At 33.2% G+C, this 27,912-nt stretch overlaps 4 protein-coding genes across 7 annotated transcripts in view; 1 reads left to right on the top strand and 3 right to left on the bottom strand.

Annotated features, from left to right (window-relative positions):
- Positions 1-12,268, bottom strand: part of LOC106711065 (heterogeneous nuclear ribonucleoprotein L) — a 264,080-nt gene extending 251,812 nt beyond the window's left edge. For 2 of the 4 annotated variants that reach the window (XM_045684646.1, XM_045684647.1), the window contains exon 1: positions 12,076-12,267. In XM_045684646.1, coding sequence (XP_045540602.1) covers positions 12,076-12,138 — 63 coding nt within the window. In that variant the 5' untranslated portion in view covers positions 12,139-12,267. Of the gene's footprint in view, positions 1-12,075 lie in introns of all 4 variants that reach the window. The other 2 variants (XM_045684645.1, XM_045684648.1) reach the window with 2 other exon arrangements.
- A 386-nt stretch (positions 12,269-12,654) lies between these two features.
- On the bottom strand, positions 12,655-14,148 carry LOC106709620 (adrenodoxin-like protein 1, mitochondrial). The gene is made up of 5 exons (XM_045684781.1): positions 14,012-14,148; positions 13,889-13,940; positions 13,701-13,807; positions 13,059-13,199; positions 12,655-12,946 (listed from the first exon to the last, which is right to left on the bottom strand). Exons 1-5 carry the CDS (start codon positions 14,106-14,108, stop codon positions 12,843-12,845), a joined length of 501 nt encoding a protein of 166 aa, XP_045540737.1. The 5' UTR covers positions 14,109-14,148; the 3' UTR covers positions 12,655-12,842.
- A 303-nt stretch (positions 14,149-14,451) lies between these two features.
- On the top strand, positions 14,452-17,728 carry LOC106709622 (zinc finger protein 287). Its single transcript, XM_014501471.2, has 3 exons — positions 14,452-14,639; positions 14,807-15,069; positions 15,722-17,728. The coding sequence occupies exons 2-3, from the start codon at positions 14,827-14,829 to the stop codon at positions 17,726-17,728; spliced, it is 2,250 nt and encodes a 749-aa protein (XP_014356957.2). The 5' UTR covers positions 14,452-14,639; positions 14,807-14,826.
- An 860-nt stretch (positions 17,729-18,588) lies between these two features.
- LOC106709634 (probable beta-hexosaminidase fdl) lies at positions 18,589-22,727 on the bottom strand. Its single transcript, XM_045684809.1, has 5 exons — positions 22,714-22,727; positions 19,385-20,731; positions 19,112-19,212; positions 18,877-18,994; positions 18,589-18,690 (listed from the first exon to the last, which is right to left on the bottom strand). The coding sequence occupies exons 2-5, from the start codon at positions 20,653-20,655 to the stop codon at positions 18,594-18,596; spliced, it is 1,587 nt and encodes a 528-aa protein (XP_045540765.1). The 5' UTR covers positions 20,656-20,731; positions 22,714-22,727; the 3' UTR covers positions 18,589-18,593.
- Between the last annotated feature and the right edge of the window lie 5,185 nt (positions 22,728-27,912).

Here is a 27,912-nt window from a genome sequence, read left to right as displayed (position 1 = left end):
GAAACATCTGTTTCCAGTGCCCCTACAAAATACAAGCTATAGGAAACATATATTTTAAAATCTGGTAACACTGGCACAGTTCTCTTTGGCACAATTTTTTTTTTAAATATTCTTTGAGTTTTAGACAATCTTGAGCTGTGTCCTGTGTCCTAGAATCACCTTGACTTGAGAAATAATTGATAGGTGTAAACTAGCTGTCGCTCGCGACTCCGTCCGCGCTGAAAACATTTTAGTTGCATGGTTCTCTGACAAATTTCATCGAGATCCATGCAACCTTCATCTGGAGACAACAAACATCCATCTATCCATCTAAAAATTCGCCTTTATAATATTAGTAAGTCGTAAGATTTCATACATATTGAAATGCTTTTCTTTTTTTTTTAATTATCAAATCAGTGACTTTTTCTAGACAAGAATGCAGTTACTAATGATTTAAGAACCCAAAATCTATTGTGCACATCCAATGATTGAGGTAAGGTCAGAAAAATGATAACATTACTGGTAACAATTAAGTATGTTTGTATGGATGGATGTAAAAAAGCGAAAGAAGTGTGCCAGCCTCTTGACACATACAAAGACGAATAACAGCCAAGGTGACATTAATTAAACATATTCAATTAGAACTGATTCAATAATTTGAGATTTTTAAGCGTACCTGATTGACAACACATGTTTGCATTGTATTGTTCACTTTAATACTTATGTATTGTATTGCACTTGAAAAAGTTTGCTTAATATTTATACGGACAATATTCAATCGAACAAAACAAGTATTATTATCTTACTCAATATTATAAATACGAAAGTAAAGATGGATGGATGGATGTTTGTTAGAAAATATCTCTGAAGCGGATCAACGGATCTTGGTGAAATTTGGCATATATATATATATATATATATATATATATATATATATATATATATATAGGAACATAGTCTGGAAGAACACATAGGCTATTAATTAAGTTTGTTTTTTAATTCCGCGCTGACGTAGTCGCGGGCGCAACTAGTTTTTTTATAAATCTCTTAATTCCGTATTTTTATTACGACGGACAATTTCCTTTAATTACAGTAATAAAAATCACATGCGTGGTTACAGCTTCTAAACAAATTAAAGTAAGGAAATGTTACGTTTCCAGAAGCGATATCAGCCATTTATATAGGTTAATTGAAGCAGTTTCAAAAGCTTCCTTTGGCCTTGTATCCTGAACGTTTCAAAGTCAATAAACGTTACTTTTAATAGAAATTAATGAATAAGCTAACTTCATATTCTAATCAAATAAAAAGCACAATACGTATATAGGTGATTTAATTAACCGATAACAATTTCGTTTATTATTTACTAGCTATCACCCGTGACATCGTCCGAGCGGAATTAGAAAAAACATGATAAGTAGCTTATATGTTCTTCCAGACGATGATCTACATCTATGCCAAATTACAGTGAGGTCCATACAGATTTCCTGGCGATACCTTCTAACAAACATCCATCCATCCAAACATTCGCAATACATCACAACATATTAAGATATAAAAAGAAATACACTATAATTTTTGTCATTTAGTGTAATAAATTTTAGGGTTGCCAGTTTATGAAAGTTATTACTTTAGGAGTTAACTTTTAATCTATAATTTTCACAACCCTATTAGTCCTACTAAGGATCATTATTTCAACACTGGTCTACTTTTACATAACAATTTTTATTTATCAATATTTTAAGGCGTAAGTGTATTTGACTAGCATACATTAGTTTCGTGCGTGAAGGGTTTTTTATTGTTTTCATTTATGACTTCCACGCAGTATTATAGCGTGTTATATTTCAGTTAACGTGTCTTTTGGTAATTAACGCGTTTTCATAAATATTTAACGTCACGATTGTTGAATTGCTTAGTTAGTTTTTAGTTCATAAATTCCCAAAATAGTAAACAAAAAGCACTAAATATTATGTTAGGATATCCAACAGGTGTTTCAAAGAAGTCTAATAGTGGTTGAACACAAAAGCTAATGCAATGAGCTGGCTCGATTGGTACAATACCACTACCACACAGAAGAAACGCGTCAAGTGGAAATAATTCCACGTTTCGTCTAATGAGTGTGTATTCCGGTGAAATTTCTTACCTACTTATAAGTGGATTCCACAAAAAAATGTTGTTTTTCGTTTTACGGCTGCATTTTTACTAGTTTTAAAGCTTTTACATAGACTTTTATATAAAAGTGTCGTAAGAAACGTCCCCAACAATTGTATTATTTATTTTGTCTAATGAATTTTAAACGCCCCGCCTAGAGGGCGCTGAAGGGCCATCAGAAACGCTCCAGTACCGGACCAAATTGAATTACGCTTCCACAACTTTCCACAAAATGGCCATAGAATATTGTTCAACAGGCGTTTTTGTATTGGACAGTTTTGTGATTACAAAAAAACTTCGTTCAGTATCCCTGATAGTCTTTTGTTATTAGAATTTCATGAAATTTTATTCCGAGTCGAAATTTTTACGTTTGATGTATTTTTATCTTTAAAAAAATTAAATAAAAAAATTCGTTGGTTTTTTTTTAAATTTAATTTAAACCCTTTGCGGGTTTGGTACTATTACATGAAATGTAACATCATTTAGGTTAGGTATTCAAAATCTCAATGATATTCAATGATATGTGTGAAGTCAACCAACCCGCACTTGGCCAGCGTGGTTGACTATGGCCTAGTCACCCCCTAACTTGGGGTATGCTCCGAGCCCCTCGGTGGGGACGTATAGTGAGCTGATGATGATTCAAAATCTCACCAAACTTCGCCAGAGGGGAGGTGGGGTCAAAAAGATGCTAAAAACATTTGCCAACCAAACTATTGCTCGACTAGCTTACAACACAATCCCTACAAATTCAGTAAACATTGAAAATAGTACTTCCCAGTTCACTACGTACTTCCCAATCGACCCACACAAACTAGGCCGAGCCTATTCAATGCACATCGAATGATCTGAAAGTAATTTTTGCGTTGGTAAGCTTAATTAGCACAATACTTAAAGTTAGAAATCATCGTCAATGAATGCAAGTTTCATTTCGATTTCGAATTTAATTATTTGGATGGTATCATCCAATATGTAACTTATATCATACAGTTATTTGAGAAATCGTATTAAGTGAAATATTTCGGTATCTATTAAAATAAATGTTAATTTAATCTTTGACAATATTCAGGATTTTAGTTAGAATAAAAATTATAAATCTATATATCTATATATATAAAAGAAAGTCGTGTTAGTTACACTATTTATAACTCAAGATTGGTCGAACTGATTTAGCTGAAAATTGGTGGGCAGGTAGCTTAGAACCAGGAAACGGACATAGGATAATTTTTACCCCGTTTTCTATTTTTATTCCGCGCGGACGGAGTCGCGGGTAAAAGCTAGTCTATATATATAAAAGAAAGTCGTGTTAGTTACACTATTTATAACTCAAGAACGGCTGAATGGATTTGACTGAAAATTGGTGGGCAGGTAGCTTAGAACCAGGAAACGGACATAGAATAATTTTTACCCCGTTCTCTATTTTTTTATTCCGCGCGGACGGAGTCGCGGGTAAAAGCTAGTCTATATATATAAAAGAAAGTCGTGTTAGTTACACTATTTATAACTCAAGAACGGCTGAATCGATTTGACTGAAAATTGGTGGGCAGGTAGCTTAGAACCAGGAAACGGACATAGGATAATTTTTACCCCGTTTTCTATTTTTTTATTCCGCGCGGACAGAGCCGAGGGTAAAAGCTAGTATAAAATAAAAATCAAAGACGCATAGATTGTTAAAAAAATTAAACAAAGATTTCATGAAACGGATCTTAAAAGCCTCTAATATAGGCGCCATGACCTCGTGATTCAAATTCAAATTAGAGAGGGCATATCACAATTTTGCATAATCCAATGACAAACGTTTGCAAACAAGTCGAACTGTCTGTTTGTTTTGTTAATAACTTGGCTCAGACTTGAGGTATTGTTCAATATTTATTACTAATTGATTCATACTGTGTTCTCTTAACAAATATCCTGGTTAATTTACCCTTGAACAAATGCTTTTAAACAAAAAAAACAAGAGTAAAAGTAAAAATATAAGTTTTCAGTTCATCATCACTACACAAAACATACCGACGCTGGAAAGCGTAAACGCTGTAACCCCGAAAGTATAAACTTTACAGGAGAGCCAAAAAATGATAACTCGTGAGCTGATACGCCTACAAGCATGCGGTATTTAGCAATGTTGTGTAGTTTGTGCTAACCTATAATAAAATCATTATCCTTTGATAATGGTTGAAATTATTAACGTGTGAAAAACTTATTCGCGATTTCAAGGGTTACAGCGTTTATGCTTTCCAACGTCGATATAGTTATCTATTTTTATTTTTTTATTAAAACTGATAATGACTATTTTGTGCTATAACAACAATGTACAACTTGCAAAGATTTCTCTCGACAATTTTTTGTCTATAAAACGACTACTTTATTTCTAAATTTATTTGCCCCTGTTACTGTGAAAGGTTATCATGTGGGACGTTTCAAGGTCCCGCACGTTAGAGCAATATTTACTGAACAAAAAGGGTCCATCGGGCAATCCATAATACTTAGTACTATCGTCAAGAATATATTTAAGAAAAAGGTTTTTGTACAGTTTAGCACATATCAAATAAAATGGTCAAAAATTGAAACCAATTTTTTTTATATTACAAGGTGGGAAATGAGCAAGCGGCCACATGAATTCGTCGAAATGGCGAAGCGAACGCTGCCCATAGACATTCGCAATTGCAGATGCGTTGCCTACCCCCAATCGACGAAGGAGGGGACGCACAAAAAGAGAATATTTAACCTTCCTATGCATCTCCTCCTCCATCAAATCCACATCCCCTTCCCATCCTTTCCTTATAAGAAAAGGATGGGAAGGGAAAGAGGACTAAAATTAGGCCTCCGGCACCACACTGATCAGACGAAACGCGGGATTACTTCCAACGAATTATAACACTAGCGATCGCCCACAACTTCGTCGGTGCAGAATTAACTAAAATATACTCGCATCCATCAACTACTTTTCCGTCAAAGTCCCTTCAAAATCGGTCCAGCCGTTCCGGAGACTACCCGGAACAAACGCGTCCTTGCGGACAGACACACAGACAGATGAGTATTATATAATTTTTTTTTTCATGATCAGCAATTCTGCTGCATGCATTCGCATGAAGTCAACCCTCAGTGGGCCAACGTGGTTGACTAGCCTCAGTGGGGACGTATAATGAGCTATATGATGGTTCCAATTTTATTAACATTAGATATGCCGAAGACAGGACGACGTAGAGGCAGCTGGTAATGCATTAAGACATATCATGAAGAGCACGACCTTTAGTAATTAATTATAAGAATAAGAAGAGTACAGAAAACAATAGATACATATTTTAGGTCAAATCAACAAAATACAAAACCAAATAAAACAAACAACACTAAATAAACGAAGCGTATCGTATATCTCATCGGATCACCAAAAAGGATTACCAGGGCATTTTATATCTCCAATATATGTACGCGGTTACAAACGGACAAAAGGATAAATATGGCAATTAATACGGTTTACGAGCTAAGCTATCCTTCATTTCGACAATAACAATAACGACGGATAATAAAAAAAACAAAACATTTTGTATTTAAATCGATAGAACACTTACGTCATATTTAACGAATGTGTATAGTTCGTTTCAATTTAAAATACTATCGTCAATGACGTCAAAGACGTACAAGCCTAGAGAAGAACATATCCTGTCAGAATATTGTGAAGGAAGAAGCTGGAAAATGTATAGTCGAATTCCATTGAAATGTGAAACTATAACAATCCTATCTAAACACCTTTATAAGGCTGTAATCATAGAGTAATTACAAACAGACATGTTTCTATTAAAATTTTAATTTTAAACACTCCATAAAGAAATTCATAGACAATAAAGAATATTATCAGCTAGTGAAATGTGTAAAAATAATACTCATATCCATTGAATTCTGCTTTACGTATGACTATTATTTAAATATTAGCTTTCGCGCATAAGTAAGTCTGTAATTAAAAAAAATAAATAGTAGCCTATGTGTTCTCCCAGACTATGTTCTATATCTCTGTCAAATTTCATCAAGATCCTATCTAGGAGATACCTTCAAACAAACATCCATCCATCGATCCATATAAACATTTGCATTTATAATATTTAGTAAGATTAGTAAGATGTGATGTAAATGTTTGTTTGAAGTTATCTCTGAAGCGGTTCAACGGATCTTGATGAAATTTGGCACATATGTAGAACATAGTCTGGAAGAACACAAAGGCTACTATTTTTTTTTTTAATTCCGCGAATATATATAGAAGTTTTTTTTGATTCCGCGCGGACGGAGTCGCGGGCGATAGCTAGTATATAATATTAGTAAGAAGTAAGATGTTTACTTGATGTTCTGAGATTCTATTTACCAATCGATACTATAAATTTTGCTTTGGATCAAGAATCTAGTGCAATTCCATATTGCGAAATGTAAACCCGTATGTCTTAACGCCCATTGAAAACAACGATATAAATCAATTTTACAAATATACACCTTGTTACTTTAAAAATTAGATACAATTTCTTTTGAAGACAAACGTACATTCGCGTTCAATCACTACGAACAGTACTTCTTTTGTTTTAACAGTTGCGTTAAAAAATGTATACAATAAACATTTTGAATTTACTTATTGACGCAATATGTATTGTTGAAATATATTACATAGACAACATTTTCTATCCATAAACAATCTAATCTTATCTATATATATAATAAATAGAAATATTAGAATGTCTGTTACTAGGTATCTGCAAACGGCTTCATGGATATCGATGAAATTTGGTATTGAAATTCGGAGTTGTCGAGGAAGTTAATTTCCTACCCAAATTGTCACAGCAACACATATTGCTAAATAGCTCTTATGGTAACAGTTTGCTATATATAAGCCTCAGTGGGAAGTAAATTTAATCCTTAAAATACAGACTTCGCTTCAGAACGTTCTCGATCTATTTTCACCATAAGCTGAGCTCAGAATATTAAAGTCGGGATAACAGTACGTCTGTGCAGAATCAATACACTGTCAGTTAGGATTGCCTTTACGTGTTACATATTAGAGTAGATTCTAAGAATACTTACATATTTACGTAAGAGAATCTAACGAGCTTACTATTGCAAATGTATTGCTTACTTATACTTGTATGTATACTTTATAACTGTCGCGCTAGACTCTGTCCGAGCGTAATTAAAAAAAAACTTAATAGCTTATGTGTTCTTCCACACTTTGTTCTACATTTTAGCCAAATTTCAGCGAGATCCATTGAGCCGTTCTGGAGATTGTAACAAACATCCATCCATCTAAACATTCGTATCTATATATATAAAAGAAAGTTGTGTTAGTTACACCATTTATAACTCAAGAACGGCCGAATCGATTTGACTGAAAATTGGTGAGCAGGTAGCTTAGAACCAGAAATAGGACATAGGATAATTTTTACCCCGTTTTCTTTTTTTTTTTTGTTTTGTTCCGCGCGGACAGAGTCGCGGGTAAAAGCTAGTTTATAATATTAGTAAGATTTACAAGGCAGTATCCATCTGGGATCCACAATTAAAATCGCTGTACAATGAAGATAATATTTACCTAAAGGAGGTAAGAGAAAAAATACTACTATCAAAGGAGTTTTACGAGAAAAAAAAACATTTAGAAAATAATCTTTTGAAGCAATGTTGATTAAGTTAGTTATAGACAGACATAAAAGACATTTACTTCAAAAAATATACAAAATTCAAAACAGCGGTCCTAAATAGATTCTCATACATCCTGTAATACCTTTAGATTTTAGACTATTACCACTGAGTGGTTGGATCAACAATTACAGATCAATACAGCTTTGATGCTTCTGCAAAACAAGCTACACGTTCACTTGCCTAGTATAAAGGCGTAACTGTAAATTTTCTATTCGATACGATAACCAATAGCAGACCTGAATGTAGGCGGAGACACGCCCATTTGGCAAAGGGCCGCAAATGCGCATGATTCACGCGGAAATGTCAGATACGACGACGTATTGACGGTTGGTGAAAAATTTCAGATACGTCATTTTGGCGGTACGCGCTTATTTAAAACCATTTGATGCAAGTGAGTTCACTAGTTGGTTTTTTAATGATTAAAAAACAACTAAGGAGGTTATATTTCATGTTTACCATCAAATAGGTTATGCGTAAGAAGGTAGTGAATTCAGACATTACAGCTGATAGAGGTGTATGGAAGAGTACATAATATGCCGATACTAGCTAGGCAAAAAGACTGGTTGATCATAATGATGAAGGTAACAATATAAATAAAGAAATAATGCATGCTACAATCTAATTATTACACTAGTGTCCTATGATTAAAAATGGGAAGGGGATCTATAAATTAAAAACAGCAGCACGTCAGCCTTTTTGGCTACTTTTAACTCCGTTGTTAAATACTTATTCAAACACTATATACTAAAATTCCATAAGACTCTAATAATTATCACTTTTTTATATAAGAGAAGGGGGCAAACGAGCGGCGGGAACACCAAGGTGATCATCGACGCCTATGGATATCCGCAACACTAGAAGAACTGCAGATGCGTTGCCGGCCTTTAAGAAAGATATATGCTCGCTTCGTGACGGACCCAAAGTCGTACTGGTTTGGAATACATTCGATCATTCCGTTGTTAACACACTTTCCGCGAGATTCTTCTACTTTTTTCACCTATCTTTTTCTAAAACAAAAGACAATGGTCTTGGTAGTATTATGCCACCTCTTTGGAAGAATGCAAACTACTCCTTATCTACCAAAGAGATGGGATATAAATTGTTCACTCAACAGGAAAACAGTTTTAAAACAAAAACAACGGATAGAAAATGATAATACCATTTTTTATGTTTGTCCCCTACTCTGTCTTTACCTGTACGTACGGACAGTTTGATCGACCCCAAAAATAAAATATTCAATTAAAATTGCAAGATTTATATAGAATTGCATACAATACATTCGGCTAACAAATGATTTTTTCGACCTTGTCTGTTGTTAAAATTTCAATACTTTATTCGTATTTCTCTAGGACGTCATAATATAATTTATATACATACAAACCCACATACATGTGTTATTATTACCGTCTTGCCACTTAAGCCCTCAAGTATAGAAAGTTTTCCTAGAAGATTCTTAAGTTATAAATAGTTATCAACGAGGTACCTTTTCATTGTAATAAAGCACCAAGTTTACTCTCGCGACGGCAGCGCTTATGCTTATTATAACTTTGTTATTCATTAAGTTACATCACGAAAGTTATCAATACCGTACTCATAGACATATTAAGTAATGTTAAATTAAAAAATAAATTTTTTCATCACGCGTCACAAAACCCTGGAGGCCTAATTTTAATCCTCTCGCCTTCGCACCCTTTTCTTATTATGAAAAGATGGGAAGGGGAAGTAGATTTGGCTAAAGAGGAGACGCATAGGAAGGGAAAATTTCTTCTTTTTGTGCGACCCCTTCTCCGTTAATTAAAGGAAGGCGATGCATCTGCATTTGTGGATGTATATGAGCATCGGTCGCCTCGCAATTTCGGCGACTTCAGGTGACCGTTTACTCATTTGTCAACTTTCCATATAAAAAAAAAACCTAAGACACTCCCAAAATAATTACCTTCTCATCAAAATAGGAGGACTCGACTTGTAATACTAAAATACACAAAAACATTTTCGTCAGAGTTTAACTCCAACACCATCAATCTAAAATAATCCAACTGGTACATAATTTTAATATCACGTTCAAAATGTTCAAACTTCCCTGCAATATTCACGCAAACTTTCATACCCACAAATCATTTAACTATCGACAAATATTGCCGATTCGCCAAACTCCAGATATAAAACCGATAAACCGTCAACTTTTCGACTTATACCGTAACATTTGGTACAAAGACCGCATCTTTGAATCGGTAACCGTTTTCGTTTGGATTACGTAGAGTATTCGGCTATAAATGTCTCATTCGCTTTGTTTCGTTAAATTAAATGTGTCGATTGTGGGTATTACTAAATTTATAGCTCATTTCAAACATTACGATATCCTTTGAAGTCAAATACAACAAACAGACGTTTGACCATGAAACTTAAGACATGCTTGCAAAGATATACTCACGACAGTAAATTGGATGGGTAGGCAGAGATTTTATATACACATACATAAGCTAGAGTTGTTCATTGGACTGGCAGAAAAATATCCTTACGACAACTAATAAAAAGTAAAATATGCATCATTCATATGTCTACCTGTGAGTTTTCACTGTTGAAAAATTTGTATAACAACTTTTTATCATCTCACACATTCTAATTATATTAGGATATCAAAGCACTGTATTATTTATCTAATTCTAGCTGTCACTTGCAACTCCAAACAATGTCAAACATCCATCCATCAAAACATTCACATCTATATATATATAAAAGAAAGTTGTGTTAGTTATACTATTTATAACTAAAGAACGGCTGAATCGATTTGATTGAAAATTGGTGGGCAGGTAGCTTAGAACCAGGAAAAGGACATAGGATAATTTTTACCCCGTTTTCTATTTTTTATTCCGCGCGGACGAAATCGCGGGTAAAAGCTAGTTATAATATTAGTAAGATTAACATGTTATTCATTACCATGAAATACATGTTACAATAATGTTGTGTCAAAGAATGAGCGGGTAAACCATTTAAAAAAATGTTTAACATTGAAATCCCACACTTACTATACTCCAAAATTAACATATCAAATGTATCTCCATACATACAATGTATTATTCTATTATACTATGTTAAATACCTTTTTTACTAATAACTACTAAATATGACAAAACAGTAGACAAAATTATGATTTTACAAAACATAAAGACACTTTTAATTTAAATTATTACCAAATGTTGTATTTATTTTTAAGTCAGCTTTTATTTTCATTTACTAGAGGTTAATTTACTCATACAATGGATATTTAATTTAAATACATATCTAGGAATACAAAGCAGTATAAATAAATACTAGAACATATCAAGGAATTAGGAATTGCAATTCTACATTTTGAATAAATTTTTACATTGCCACATTTTAGTGATTTAATGCTATATTGAGCTCCTTTTTGTACATTTTAGACATCCCGCAGTCAACAAATGGCAAACATTAGATAACCAACAGCTTAATATTTTAATAGTATTAATCAAAGGTATTTTCAACTTTATATTTAGTTAGATTATTTATTTAAAAGTGGATAATAGCAGCAAATAAGCACTGCATTGAGAATCGTGAGAAAATTAGTATTTAGAAAAATAAACAATTTATATCACAATTTCCAATAACATAGTGGAGCAATTTCATCTTTGACAAAATAGAGTTGTACTTTATCTACACAGCGGTAATAGAAAATTTACGAAATTACCGATATGTACAATTCAAATAAATATGACATTTGTTTTCGTATTTTATCGACAATATTGAGTAACAAATTTAAACGGGCCAAGGTAACCATTAATTCGATAATTTTACGAACACTTTAAATATTCAATGTAGTAAAAATTATTCACGAAAAATCTTTTGTACATCACAAGAATTGAAAATTTCCCGCCAGTCACGCTCATCTAATGACCGAGCCGTGTCAATCACAATAATTGACAAACGCTGGCATCTTAGTTATTTTCGTGCTTACCTCGATGAGCGGACTAAAAACTAACACAACCCAAGCAATACAATAAATATAACAGATTTATTTGTCACCTGTCAATATCGTAACCTCAAATTTTAAAAGATCAACAATAGAACGTGTAGGTGACAAGAATTCTAACGGACTTTGTAATTTGTTATCTGGTGTTTTGATGTCATTATATAGCTAAAGGACGATGTACAACATTGTATACTTCAGCGTTTTAAAAAGGAAAACATGAAGACAGTTTCCAAACACGGCCATTTTCAATAGAGTAACTGTACGTCAGTTCGTAGGTACAAAATATAACTTACCCTTTCCACGTCCACGTCGGTTCCTGTGCACAGTCTCTTGCCACTACTACCGTTGTAAGCCATGTTACACCACAATACAAAACACAAAACACACCGTAACGCGTTAAAATAAGACGAGATCGAGTAATCCTCCCTGTAGAACGGTCGCGGCTAGACTGATTGAACGAATGGATTGCAATGTCGTGAACGAATGGAGTTGGCTACGCGGCGCGTAATTGTGCATAGACAAGTTTTGGAATGAATGAAACCATAAATTTATACAGATAAAATATTACACAGGTGAACTGTTTCCGTAAAATATTTTACGCAACTAATGTTTAAGATGCCACTTTTTAAATAAAAATTAGAAATAAGTACTACATAAATATTTATTTAGATCATTAGTTATATCTGTACAATTTCTGAAATAACGTAGATAAAAAAATGTTGTTGAGTTGGTAGCATATAAAATTGTTCTTTCCTTTAGACATTTATTTAAATAAAAGATAATTCCTGTCACCTTTTATATTCCCGAGAACATAAGACGAATTGAAACTAAAAAGAAATTTAGATGAATTGATTTGTTACCTTGTCTTTTGAAAGAAACTCATTGTACATCTCCTGTAATAAACAACATGTAATATTTTAAAATACACTGTATTTTGTTCTTAGATACAACTGGATGCTTACATAATTATTTGTTACGGTTGTTAAGCATAACAAAAACATTTTAATTTTTACATCACATTATGTTACATTTTATACTACACTACATATCTTCATCACAGCTAATGAGGTGCGGGTTTGTGCCCATCTACATAGAAATTTCTTGTTGCTTTTGGTAATCTTAATTCCATACCTTCCAACTCTTTTGTCAAAACAATCTGGCAACCTGCAAAAAAATGTCATTAATTTATATTCAAACTATGTATTATCTATGTTTTTTTGTCAATTGATTCTTTTTTTTTAATATAAACAATTATGTTACTGGCACAACTACAAACCTAATCTAGAATTTTCTTTAAGGAATGGTGCCATATCTAATAAGTCGTCCTCTTTCTCTTCAGACATGGGTAATTTGTCAAAATAATCTTGTTGTACGTAAACATGACATGTTGTGCATGCTAAAGACGCCTCACATGCACCTGAAAGAATAAGTAATTAATTTTGATTATAATTTAAATAATGAGAAAGTTTCATGGAAGTATGCATGGAAAAAATTAGCACCTCAAAAATTAACATCAGAAGAAAAAGTGGCAGTTTAAGTCTTTTCATTAATTACGAATAATACTTGCGAATTTTTATATCTTTCCCATATAAGAATACACAAGCTTTTCTGAACCCCCCTAAACTTCAGTTTCTTCTTTCAATTTTAAGATCATTTATGAACATCTGTTTCTGCTTTTAACTTTAACACCCTTATCATTCTAATATTATAAATGCAAATGTTTCTATGTATATATGTATCGATGCATTGATGTTTGTTAGAAGGTTTCTCTAAAACAGCTGTATGGATGTTGATTAAATTTGGCATAGATGTAAAACATAGCCTGGAAGAACACACAGGCTATTATTAAGTTATTAATAAGTTTTTTATTAGGCGACAGCTAATGTTAATATGAAATCAGTCAATAATTGAATCATACCTTCCATTTCAATCCCATATCGGTGAGCCAAATAAAGTACATTATCACCAACCTTGCCTCTTACTTTTGTCTTTTTGCCATCTTTGTCAACATATGTGATGTTAACACTGTAATATAAAAAACATTAAAACTTAAAGTAATCAAATATTCATAGTTATGAATGTAGAGATAGATGTGCAAGTACATACACTTCATCTTCTGACTTTGGATCCTGCCATTCATATTCCCCATGTCTTAAGCCTGCGCAAAGAATAATATCAGAATAAAAAATAAAGAAAAAACTATGGTTTAAAGTCAAAAGATACTTTTACCTGAAGTCATATGAATTCGTCTCACGTTATAATTTAACGGAGATTGAATAAATCGTGGTGTAGTAATTGCTACACATAATTTAATAGTTCGAAGCATTTTTTCTAAATAACGAATATTGTAGCCATAACAATTATTTATTTTGTTGTTTTATATTTTCTAGGTTATATTTTTATAATTGACAAAATAAATTGACATTTGACAATGACGATCACTGTTTGTAAATTAAGAATTTAAGAAGTAAAGGTTTTTAGTGTTAAGACTACAATTTTTAAGCCAACGTAATTACACTTTTTATAAATAACACTACGAATAATAGTTTATTTCCAGCAAAAAAAAAGTATAAAACATTGCAACATTGGATTTGTAGTTTTTAAAAGGAAAAATATAATAGTAACACTTTGGTAAATGTCAGTGAGAAATACGTCAATAAATCCAAGTTCCATATTGGATATAAAATATGAAATGATAATTATAATATAGAATTATTGATTATTGTAAAGTGCGACACGCGCTGTGATAGACTTGCCATGATTGGTTTACTCTAGTGTTAGCTTTTATATTTAATTATATAGTCATAGTATAAATATGTTGTGAATTTCGGTGTTAGGATTTATTACAGATAAGAAGGTAAATTTTATGACAAAATGACGTGTATTTAGTAACATAGATAATTTGCTTTTTGCCTAATGTTATCATCATGACGTTCCTATAAAGAACAATCATAAACTACTTGAATTCTCAAACGTTAAACAAAGGCGAGGGAAAATAATCTTTATGAAATGTATTCCTTTCAGATTACTAAAATAGATATAAAATGTCTGAACTGAATGATGTCGAAGACTTAACAGGGAAAAGACAAGACCCTACTTCTTTTTTGCCGGAGGAAGCAATGTCATATGAATTGAAACCAAAAAAGAAAAAGAAAAAAAAGAAACATAATCAGGAAGATCCATTCAAAGATTTAGAAGAAGTAACTAATCTACCAACAGAAATAACCCTTGATCCTGAGGTTAATATTAAAGTTGAGAATATTGAAGTTGAGTTGGATTTTAATGATGTAAGTAATGAGATTATTTGATAATAAGATTAACTTGACTGACTCTCTATGACACTCAAGACAAGAATACAACTCAAATGACACCTTTTTTTATCAAAATTGGTCAAAGATTTAAGCCATCATGATGGAATCAATCTATCTATATATATAAAAGAAAGTCGTGTTAGTTACACTATTTATAACTCAAAAACTGCTGAATCGATTTGACTGAAAATTGGTGGACAGGTAGCTTGGAACCAGGAAAAGGATGTTGTTTTCTATTTTTTATTCCGCGCGGACGGAGTCGCGGGTAAAAGCTAGTTTACAATAAAAAAAATTACAAAACAAAACCCACAAATGCAAAACACAAACCCACTCTTAACAGTTGAGTAAAAAAAAAATTTCTTAACTTTAGATACCCAACCCTTATTATTGTATTCATATTTCTGTTACACAATTATTTATTAAACACAAAATTATTAGATAAAAGAATCATTACAAAAGTATTCAAAATCACAAAGACTGAGAATCTAGATTTTCCCAGGTGGCTAAAAAGTACCATATTTTTTAGAAGGCTTGTAGTCCAGTCTATTTTATGTCACACAATACATTATTTTTCACACTTGTATCATGTCTAATTATCGTAGATTTAGTCAGATTTTCTATTTTTCAGTTTACCAATGACAATGGACTTATGCTTGAAGGTATTCAAAGTGAAGATAGTCAGGAACCAGTAGTCAAATTGGAGCAACAGAACAGAGAAGCGGTAATTCTAACATTCGAAAATGTAGTCAGTGATAAATCAGTGTTTAATTATATCCAACCAAGTGAAACGAAGATCTTAGGACCGACACATATGTGTAAAATATGTCATTTAATGTTTCAATCAATTCGTACGTTAAAAATGCACCAAAAGAGAAAGCACAAAGTATTTAGACGATTATTTGAACATGTCTGCGATAGTTGTGGAATGGCTTATGACCAGAAAAGCAGTCTAATTGCACATATAAGAAGAAAACACGGCCCAAATTCATTACCTGATGATAGAGAGGAAAGAACTTGTGATATATGTGCACTCGTCTTTAAAGGTATGACAAGGTTACGTATGCATATGCGAAGGAAGCATGGATCTTTCAAAGATTCATTCCAACATGCATGTAAAGATTGTGGTCTTACATATGATAAATATAGGAGTTTAATTGTACATATGCGGAGGAAACATAATGTTGATAATCAACCTGTACCAGAGCAATGGTATAACTGTCCATTTTGTCCTAAAGCTTTTACTAAACGTGAGACATATGCAAGACATGTGCAAAGAAACCATAACGAAGATGAAGACATGGATAATGACGATAAAATTTTATTAAAAAATGCCACAAATGAAAAAACTGGTGAAGTCTCTTGTAAAGAGTGCCCTCTAGTGTTTTCTTCGTTAAACTATCTTAAATTACATATGAGAAGGAAACATAATGCTTTGAAAGATAATTTCAGACTCAAATGTAAATTTTGTAATTTATCATACGATAAAATAGAGAGCTTAAAGCGTCATGTTCGAAGGAAACACGATAAAGGATCGTATTGTGAAGTGTGCAATAAACAATTTGATACAAGAGAGTTGTATTTGAATCATACTCATGTAAAAATGATAAGGGAATGCTCAATTTGTGGTTTAATATTCGCCTCTAAAGCTGGTTTGGGCAAACATTTACGATGTACCCACAAAATTGATTCGCCTAAAACAATATTTTGTCACATATGTAATACTGGATTCCATGACAAAAGGCAATTGAAGCCACATTTAATGAAAGTGCATTTAAAAGTATCGTACACTTGTATACATTGCAGTAAAATATTTAAATGCAAAGAGAGTTATAGACGGCATATTTTATTTAAACATCCAATTAAAAATATCAATCATAGTCAATTACAAAAATGTGAGCGTTGTTCAGAATCTTTCACAGATGAATTAGAATTGTCCAAACATGTTAATATAGCACACGGACAAGAACCAAACATGAATGAAATCGTTGTTAAAAAAGAGGAAATTGATATTAAAGAAACATTTCAATGCTCAAAATGTACGGAAACATTTATAACTTGGGAACTACTTAAGTTACATTACGCACAAAATCATCATATAATCAAAGATACACAGTGTCAAGTTTGCGGTCAAATATTACCAGATAATGAACTACAAAAGCATATGAAAATCAAACATACAGAAATAATAACTTTACAATGTAATTATTGTGAATTTAAAACTAAATCACGTGGTAGTTTAACACAACATATGTTAAGACATAAAAATGCTACGACGTTAAATTGTGAAATGGAAGGTTGCAGATATAAAACATTCTACGAAGTAGCTATGTTGAAACACAAACAGAAACATACAGAACAAGGTGTTAAATTACAATGTTCCAAATGTTCATTTCAAACTATGAATAAATATATATTAAAATATCATGAAGAAGCACATTTAACGGGTAAAAAGAAATATGCATGTGATAAATGTGATTATGCAACAATATTACCAGCAAATTTGGTTCAACACAAATATAAGCATTCAACGGAAAAGAAGTTTAAATGTGAGGTTTGCCCGTTTGCAACTAAATATAATACTTCGTTACGATTTCATGTTAAAAAGAAACATTGTGATCTCCCATCTTTCAGTTAATTGTTTTTATTTTTATTAAAATTTGGTGTTATGATACATTGGTTTTATTTTAAAATAGCTGTAGCTCGTGACTATGTCCACACGAAGCTACAAAAAAGAAAACGTAATAAGTAGCATGTGTTCTTCCTAGGGTTTCCAGGTCGCCAAACTTACTAGCCGGACAGACCAGCCGGTTTGGCCGGACATTTGGGTAGAAAGGTTGGACACCCTATATTATTTAGGATTTGTCTTAGTATTAATAGGTACACTCTCGTTTGGGAAATGTAAAAAGCCTAAGAAAAATCGGAAAACCGTTTATTTTGCCAGGCAATCAAAAAGCCTACCTATGTCCGGTTTTATCCGGACGCCTGGGAACTATTTCTTTCAGACACTGTTCTACATCTGTGCCAAATTTTATCAATATTTATCGAGAACTTTCGGAGATACCTTCAAACAAACATCAATCCATCCATCCATCTAAACATTCGCATTTATAATATTAGTAGAAGTATGATTATCAATGAAATGTTAATCTGTCACTGCTATATCTGCAATGCTGCAGTAATATTGGGTAGATAATTCGTGATTATACAAAAAACTTTGCTTTAATTACTTAGTCAATAGTAGACGAAGACCTTATTTTAGTCCACCTTCACTTCGCAACGTTTTCTTATAAGGAAATGATGGGAAGGGTTAGTGGATTTAACTAAGAATGAGATGAAAGGAAGGGGATATATCCTCTTTCTATGCGTCCTCTCGTCCTTTGTTTAATGGGCAGCGGTATCTTAGCTACTTCGGCGAAATCAGGAGAATAAAATAAAAAAGTTTTTAATTTGTATTGAAACTTGTAGAAAATTAAATTACATGTTTTTGGGAGTGGTTAACATTATTTGCGTATTTTAGCCAAACAAGTGCTTGGATTAAAACTGCACCAAGCAGGCCAAATAGGTTGTGCTCGTATTCCACGTAAAAGCATGCGCCATCTGTAAAAATGCTACTCATAATATGAACAGAACTTTTGCTAAGTAAAATCTTACAGGCGCTTACAAACAGTAATTTAATTTACTGTCAAACGATACAATGAAGATTTTTCTTTAATTCATGAAAAACGTTGAAATTTTTATTATTAATTTCGTTAATATTAGCAATTAATTTTAACATTACATTACCTTTGCCTGTCTAATCGCATGTAAACATATTTATTAGCGGTAGAATTGGCTATGGCGTCTGACCAGAGTCTTTCAGCGACTGCGGTCGCTCGAGGCCATAGCAAACTGTCGATATTACCTGCAAAATTCATTCCGTAGCTGTATTATAAATAACATTAAAGAAAAGGAATCTCTAAAAGTGAAATATTATTTTTAAACTAGATGGCGCTTTTTTCAATCACAAACTTATCCTTACCTTCATTAACAAGATCAGTCCAAAGTATTGCTTCGCCTCCTTCTGTACAGAATGATTCAACGTTACGCCACATCTTCCAAGAATACATTTCCTGCCAAGATCTGTGAAATTAAGTACTTCAAATAGATTTAATAGTGTGGTAAGGCTTTTTATTCGTCGAATTTAAATTAAAGGAAAAGTAAATTATTTCGTTTTTTATTTCAACAGCATATATCTTCGATTTCTTTATTGCACTAGCCGTAGTTTAAAGAATTGATTATTAAATATATTTACCTGTATTTAACACATCTTTGTTTTACAATCTTGCATGATAGATCCCAATTAGTTGAATGTATCACTCTGAATTTACCTAAATAATGTTCTCCAGGATTAGGTTCCCAATCCGTAAGCTGCACTCCCATCCTCTCCCAGATCTTGGCCTCTGAATCCTTCATTAAATGTGGCGTAAACCATACTATAGGCAACTTGGGTAGATTACCTTTATTAGCAAGTTTCAAACGATCTAAGGCATTGTTTAGAAAACCATTTCTATCACTGATTAGTTCATAGCAATTTGTAATAGAGAACATTCCGTCGCTGAGATGAAACACATCGTTAACTCCTGTCATTTCTATAATCTCCGTATAAAGTATTTGTAAAGTATCAAATACTGCTTTATCCATAAGTAATCTAGTACATAGTATATTCTGACATGTATAATTATTTGTTTTAAGAGGGCATGTTGATTGAGGGAACCATGACCACGCTCTACCAACAGGTCCAGGCGCAGCAACCTCTATAAGTACTCTAATACCTCGTAAAGCTGCTTTCCTTACAATACTTTTCACATCAATTTTAGTATAAATCATCGATCTGTCGTAAGCACCGTAATCAGATAGATAAGGTAGTTTAGTCAGGTACAATGGAAAGCTAGTTTCACTAGAAATTCTCCAATGGAATGTGTTTAATTTACAACTAGCCATACCATCTAGAATTCTCATGATATTTGACACAGTGATATAGTTCCGTCCAGTATCTATCATTAGACCTCTGTATTTATAACACGGTCTGTCTTTAATTGTTACATTAGACAGTGTTATTAGGTAACCAGTGTCTTGATCTAGTAGTATTAATTGACTTGCTGTTTCTAAACCATGTCTCACTCCACAAAACGAATAACCTGACACTTTAAACAGCACCCGATTTCCGATTGTGTTAATTTGTATAGTATAAGATTCGTCAGTATCCAATCTTAATCTAGGATCCGGATCATTTTCTACGTCTATTTCTATACTGATCTTTCTGATTGGTAGATCGATTAACTCAGTACTATTGTTCGGTTTCTTTCGATCTTTTTCTAATTTGAATACATTCTTTAGGAACAATTTGAATGCACCGGCTAAATAATTGTGTACGACTTCGGAGGGTACTGATTGGAATTTGTACTCTAAGTTCATAGTGCTAAGGGCCACAATTTCTTTGCTGTATTGCGTATAGCCGATAGGATGCGGCCATAATTGAGGACCCATACATAAGAGTATACACCTACTAAGAGATTTGTACATTGTTGCGTTTATATTAACAGTTGATTTGAGACAAAAGTTGTTCTTGCATTGCCATTGTATCTCAACAACTGGTAATCTGAAAACATGCAAAAAATTTCATACAGTTAAAGTTGAACTTGGATAAGCGAAATTCTATGGGACGACGACATATTTCTCGCTTGTAGAGGAATCTCTCTAACCAGAGCTTCTTGCTCATGGAGGTTGTTCGTCGGGACCGAACAATGAGTCGACTGTATTAGATTTAGAAATATCTTAATGGTAAATTGTAAATTTAGTCTTGAACCAGTTTTGTCTAAAGTTTTAAATCAATTTCCATTGAATTTTAGTGGTCTAAGAATCTAAATAGCAGTAAAATTTACTCTTACTAAAGCGTTCTATTCATTTTTATACTCCCTTTATACATATGCGCGAAAGATTATAGTCAGTTGTTAAAAATTTTTGGTTGCTATTTGTTTTTTTTATATTATAAGGTGATAAACGAGCAAGGGACCACTTGAATTAGCCGAAATAGCGAAGCGACCGGTCCATATACATCTGCAATTACAGATGCGTTACCTAACTTTAATCTACGGAGAAGGAGATGCACAGAAAGAGAATATTCCCCCTTCCCATGCGTCTACTCCTCCGTCAGATCCACTTAACCTTTCTATCTGTTCCTTATCTTCTATTTATATAAAAGAAAGTCGTGTTAGTTACACTATTTATAACTCAAGATCGGTCGAACTGATTTAGCTGAAAATTGATGGGGAGGTAGCTTAGAACTAGGAGACGGACATAGGAACTTTTTTATCTTGTGTGCGTTTTTTTTTATTCCGCGCGGACGGAGTCGCGGGTAAAAGCTAGTAAGTTATAAGTTTGAATTTATGATCGTTTAACTTGAATTTAATAATTACAGTATAAGTGAAAATCAAGGTTATATTGTGGTAGTCAATTATAATAACAAATGGCAAAAATAAAACTGTCGTACATTTGATTGGTGCGGAATTCCCAAACGGAAATATGCCGCCATCTTGTTACTTGATTTATTGCATTCATTACTTTTGTTTCAACTATTTTCCGTTCACAATATGTTAATTATTATTCCTAGTAATTTTAAATAAATTGACTCACGAGGGAATTAAACTTTAATATATGTGATTTTGTATATATTTTAATTCCTTAGTTACTATATTTAGCCAAAATAACTCAATTTATTTTAATGTAGTCATTAAATTCATATTCTTCTTCTGAGTCTAACACGAGTACATTAAATTAGGTAGTTTCTTTAATTAACAAATAGTTGTTATTTCTAACAGAAATTTGACGGAAACTTTCCGTCAAAATTTTATGGGTATGTCAAATTTTGTGTTTAGTGAATTGCTTGATCAAAGTGACTTGTCAAACATGTTTGATCGTTATCAGACGACTTTTAGAAGTGAATTTCAGGGCTGTTTTATAATTCAATAGCCTTAACGAATGAATGAAGTATTAAACTCGTATCTCTCCTTCATTTCAATGGACGAGGATCCAGAGGAGATCAAGAGTTATTTTGTGAAATCTTACTAATATTATAAATACAAATGTTTAAATAGATGGACGGATGTTTATTTGAAGGTATCTCTAGAAAAGCTCAACGGATCTTGATGAAATTTGCCATAAATGTAGTACATAGTCTGGAAGAACACATAGGCTACTTATAAAGTTTTTATTAATACCGCGCGGACATAGTCGCGAGCGGATGTTGTAACATGAAACATGTTGCAAAGTTTTATGAGATAAATGTATCACCAGAAATATTTTCGAGTTTTAAAATTTGTTTAAAATTTCGTGAGACATAATAATAAATTAATTAAGAACGGCCTAACTCACGTGTGATTGTCCGGTGACGGCACCGACTAGTTTCGGACCCGTCGGAGTTCCATCTTCAGGGCGAGTGTTTATTTTGAGGACTTCGCGGTCGCGTCTCGTCCCGCATTCGTGCCGTCACCGGACAATCATAGTGAGTTAAGCCGTTATTAATTAATTTTAGAATTTGGGTTAGAATCCGTTATCCGTTAATTACAAGTAAATTAAACTGACCCTTCTCTTACAAGTCTCTTCAGTTTAACAGTATTGTTGTAGTATTCATCTACCAGTTCGACATCGTTCGTTTTCTCCCCTCGATTCAAAAGTGTGAGGCTGCAGAGGATGACTATGATGACCGCTAGAAGCACCATGCCTCCGAGCGCACAGTACAGGTTCCATCGGATCACGCCGGAGTTGCTAACAGAGTATGCACTACTTCTGAAATATATCAAACTTGAGAAGGCAAAAGTAGCTGAGATTAAACACACTGTATAAAACATATCGTCATCCCTTTCATTTTCTATATATATAAAAGAAAGTCGTGTTAGTTACACTATTTATAACTCAAGAACAGCTGAATCGATTTGACTGAAAATTGGTGGGCAGGTAGCTTAGAACCAGGAAACGGACATAGGATAATTTTTACCCCGTTTTCTGTTTTTTATTCCGCGCGGACGGAGTCGCGGGTAAAAACTAGTCTTTTATAAATCAGAGATAACAATATGTTTTAAACGGGGATTTTGGTCTCAGTCAGTTTATGAAGTGTTTCATGTAAGTATGACGTCTAATCGAGAATCGATTTTCGGAAAATGTCAGGTTAGGTTAGTAAACGATAAAACTGAGGGAATTTACACCAATTTAGGTCCTCAGGAGGCGTTTTATTTCTCCTCACTTTTGTACCCCGAGTCTAGGTTAAATATTTATGAGTTAAATAACATGTTTTTGTATGGATGTTTTCCAAGTGGGAACTGAAACATTGCAAAGCTGGGCTTGATTTTGAAAACTAATGTTGCATGAAATAAAACATATTGTTTACTATCTCTGTCTTTTTTAAAGAGTATAGCTGCATGACAATACAATGTTTTATACACATGGTTCCCCAGTAGAAATCTAAGATTAGAAATGCTTAATAAGATGGTTCGGTACCTAAAAATGCTGCGATGGTCGATAACAGGGATCCCCAAACTATTTTGGACAAGTGACCCCCTTTTTCAAAATGAACCGTTACCACAGACCTCCCATGGCCAAATTACCTGCTTTTAACATCAATTATTATTATTATTATTACTTTTTATTCTGACTTAGGTCAATAGAAGAAGACAATGCTTTAAGTCTGATATCGAACTTTGGGAATCCCTGGTCTACAACAGTGATTTCCAAAGTTCTCCGGTTGAACCTCCTTCGTAAGTTAATGAAAAAACTTAGCATCATGATCTAAACCAATAAGCTATTGACAAGGATGTACGTGAAAAAAGTTTGGGAATCGCTGTATACGATTTCATTTGTAACAAGATATTATGATAGGATAAAAAAATTTACTTTGTAGCATCTCCAGAAGAAGACGGCGATGAATTCCGACCTCTCTTCTTACCGAGGTACCTCGCAGCCAGCGACGTCTTCGATGACAAACTGTAGCTCATACATGGAGCTATAGAAATTATAATTTTTTTTTATATCATAAGGCAAACGAGCCTACGGCCACCTGGATTCGCCGAAATAGCGAGGCGACCGTTCCCATAGACATCCGCAAATGCAGATGCGTTGCCTACCTTTAATCAACGGAGAAGGGGGCGCACAGAAAGAGGACATTTCTCCTTCCTATGCGTCCCCTCTTCCGCCAAATCTACTTCCCCTTCCCATCCTCTTCTAATAAGAAAAGGGTTGGAAGGGAAAGAGGACTAAAACTAGGCCTCAGACATCACACTCATCAGACGAAACGCGGAATTGCTTCCACTTCACGCCTGTCTTCTGTGTGGTCGTGGTATTTCACCGGTCAACCCGACCAATTCATGCACCCAACAAATATTATTGTTGCGGGATCTACCACTGTAAAATAACTATCTGTATAATAATCCATATTAACTATTAGCAGAGTTAATGAATTATTCAAAGGCGTTATTTCATTATTGAGGGAACCCTAAGTGTAGATTGCTCACTCTAAGGGATACTATACAAAGGATCTAGGTGCGATAGTTAAACGAATATTCGGCTGATTTCGACCTGATCTTTGACCGCCTATAACCTAAAAACTTTACCTATTTTAACCAATGAGGTGTCATTCGTTTAGGATTTATTCTTCGAATATCATAAGGGTACAGTCAAATGCTTTTTTTTTAATTAGGAAACTACGTTATTTACCGTCTTCATTTACATCCATTTCCAACAATCCACTAGATGGACAACTATCAGTTTGTATTTTAGATCGTATACGTAATTCTGAATCTTTAGCTTCTCTAGGTGGTAATAAAGTTTTTAATTCATGTGATGATGTTTTTCCCGCAACTTTGTCAGTTTTACCACATTTAGTACAAGACGGATTGACTCCGACTATTTCTTCATCTGGTTCCTTCTTTTGTGGTTCTGTGGTTTTTCCTTCTAGTTTTTTGGTTATCGCTGAACTATATGTTTCGATAAATGCAGCTGTAATTGCAATTAAATAATCTTACTTCTTACTAATATTATAAATGCGAATGTTTGTATGGATGGATGTTTGTTTGAAGGTATCTTTCGGTTGCATAGATTTCGATGAAATTTGGTGTAGATGTAGAACATGGTCTGGAAGAACATATAGGTTACTACCAGCAGTAGTATTAGTAAGATTAATGCAGACATTGTGACAAGAAATATAACAACCATAAAGTAGTATTTTGAAAGTAAACCATAGACGTAAACTCAAACAGAAAAAAGTTTGAGAGTTGAGTTTAATTACCTTTAATAGATGCTTCAATATTTAATTCCGTCATATCAACTGCTTTCAAACATTGACACATTTTCAGTATCATCTGTAATTCGTGTTTCTGCAGTCGTTTACATATTTCAATGGCCGCTTCCCTAGATGTTTCATTCATACAGGCCTCAAATAAAAATACCGTGATTGCTATGTACAATTTCTTGAATTGATACTTTGAATCGTACACTCTTGTCAAATTTCTGAATTACAAAGATAAAGGTACTATTAAGAGGTTATTTTTTGTAAGTTTGTTACGAATAAACTAAAAAACTACTTTTTTTTTAATTCTTTCACCATTAAAAGTTATAATTAACCCTGAAATAACATTAGCTATATTTAATACTGTTAGTATTCTTAAAAAAATGATTCGTTGTAAAAAAATAAAAAGAGAAATGAAATGAAATGAAATGGAATGGATATCATTACAACAGACAAAATTATGTAAATATGTTGCAGATAGATTTTTAACAGGCGCCAATTCAGGATTATTATTTTTGGGAACTTGATCCCTTAGGTGGTGTTAAACCTTTTTAAGGCTTATTTTACTCAAGATAAAAACGAAACACATCATACCACCTTTTACGTAAGCTGTGATAAATCTGGTTAAAGCATATTATTTAGTTTTGAGCACGTTTTTTGATCAATCTAAATTTATCCTGACTAATTACTGTATTAACTACCTTATTTGTAACGTCGGATATCTTCTTCTCAATATAGCCTCCACGTCGTCTACACTGAATGCGTTTATATTAGCTTTTGTACACATTCTTTTGTCGTGTTGTTTTATAACATCCAATAGGCATTGTAAATTTAATTCCTTTGCATCCAGACATGGGTTCACACATTTATTTATCTATATATATAAGAATGAATTGCTGTTCGTTAGTCTCATTAAAATTCGAGAACGGCTGAACGGATTTATCTTATCTTAGTCTTGAAATGTTCGTGGAGGTCTAGGGAAGGTTTAAAAGGCGAGAAAAAAATCATACCGCTAGTAAGTTTTTTTTAACTGCGCGCGGACGGAGTCGCGAGCGACAGCTAGTCTTGTAATATAAAATGATGTATGTTAAATTAAAGTAGAAATTATAGAAGACATCGTTTAACACGACATTAGGATATATCTACCGATACAGATGTTAGTAAAAGAGGCAGATAAGATTTATGTTTAAAAAATATATTTCCCCTTCTTATTAGAAATGGGTGGGAAGGAAAATAGGACTGCAAATATTAAAAACACAAAATAGCAGCATACCCAACTAAGTAATACATCGGCCCATTTGCTTTCAATAGTTTCATTGCTAAAATGTTTAGCCAACATCTCTTCGACTTCAGTCATTTTGATAATTTATTTATAAAAAAATTAAATATAAATAATATTGTTACTATTATAATGTCAAACGAAAAATCAATACAAAGAGTATGTGAACTACTTCATAGTACTTCGTGAATCAATATTGAACCACAGAGTACTTCATACATCACAGATCTGTAAAAATGGATAAATCTTTGCAAAGAAATGACAGCTTTTGTTTAGTTCCGAATTAAACACGCCTGTTCATGTTATTGATATTTAATTCTATCTCTATTTATTATTATTACTAAACCTTGTGCGCCGATGTAAGTGGGATAAAGCCAGGGAGATGAATTCTATTTCTATTATTAGTACGAATCCTCACCACCACTACCAAAGTCAGTCAGCGCCAAGATGGTGGAAATCAAATAGGCAATAAAAAAACGTCTTATAGCCTGTCTTTTTATAGAGGCATAGGTAGGCTTACCATACGTCCCGGTTTGAGATCCCAGTCCCGGCGTCCCGGTCAAACTTGAACAGCACCGACACCCCAACCAATCGTTCCCCCGCGCCGTTTTTTTTTTCAATATAATTACGCGTTTTCAATTCATAATAATTTTGATTCCACTTCAAATATGAAAAACACAAATTAAGCGAAAAGCAAAATGAAAATGAGCCTCTTTCCTTCTGCGACCCGGTTTATCTCTTCGTAATTATGGTAAGCCTAGGTATAGGTTCTTATTTATTGATATAGTAGGCCTTGCAAGAATATTTGTGCGTTAGTGACAATCGCCATCGTATCGTCAGCGACAATATTTGTTCATTGTATCGGACGTAAAGTACATCAAAAATCTCATACTGATTTTGACATAATTGACCATGACGATACGAAGGCGATTGTACAAATATTCGTGATAGGCGCACATATAAAACTTATGTAAAAAAAATAATTTCATCATCTTATCTTAAAGGAATACAGAATTCAGAATGATTTAAAAAACCTATTGGACACAAATCCCAACAGCTGTACTCTTATGAAACAGGAAAGAAAAACAAGAGATGTTTCCGCTCTACCATTTTACTTTACATTTCAATGATTTCTTAAACCCTCTAACTCTATAAGTTAGACTCTTTTTAGCCGACTTCAAAAAGAAGGAGGTTATCAATTCGACTGTATTTTTTTATGTGTGTT

This window comes from Papilio machaon, chromosome 27 (genome assembly GCF_912999745.1).
Source record: "Papilio machaon chromosome 27, ilPapMach1.1, whole genome shotgun sequence".
In the NCBI taxonomy this organism is placed as follows: Eukaryota; Metazoa; Arthropoda; class Insecta; order Lepidoptera; family Papilionidae; genus Papilio; species Papilio machaon.
Note: the sequence above shows the minus strand (reverse complement) of the source record. Positions and strands in the feature narration are given on the sequence as shown.

What these genes read in the sequence shown, in the direction of transcription:
- LOC106709634 (XM_045684809.1), bottom strand. Translation starts at nt 20,655, where the DNA reads ATGTACAAATCTCTTAGTAGGTGTATACTCTTATGTATGGGTCCTCAA. An exon ending in GACTGATCTTGTTAATGAAG is followed by an intron (nt 18,995 to 19,111) that starts GTAAGGATAAGT and finishes TGAATTTTGCAG; the next exon opens with GTAATATCGACAGTTTGCTA. An exon ending in ATGCGATTAGACAGGCAAAG is followed by an intron (nt 18,691 to 18,876) that starts GTAATGTAATGT and finishes GCATTTTTACAG; the next exon opens with ATGGCGCATGCTTTTACGTG.
- LOC106709622 (XM_014501471.2), top strand. Translation starts at nt 14,827, where the DNA reads ATGTCTGAACTGAATGATGTCGAAGACTTAACAGGGAAAAGACAAGAC. An exon ending in TTGAGTTGGATTTTAATGAT is followed by an intron (nt 15,070 to 15,721) that starts GTAAGTAATGAG and finishes TCTATTTTTCAG; the next exon opens with TTTACCAATGACAATGGACT.
- LOC106709620 (XM_045684781.1), bottom strand. Translation starts at nt 14,108, where the DNA reads ATGCTTCGAACTATTAAATTATGTGTAGCAATTACTACACCACGATTT. An exon ending in ACGAATTCATATGACTTCAG is followed by an intron (nt 13,941 to 14,011) that starts GTAAAAGTATCT and finishes TTCTTTGCGCAG; the next exon opens with GCTTAAGACATGGGGAATAT. An exon ending in CCAAAGTCAGAAGATGAAGT is followed by an intron (nt 13,808 to 13,888) that starts GTATGTACTTGC and finishes TTTATATTACAG; the next exon opens with TGTTAACATCACATATGTTG.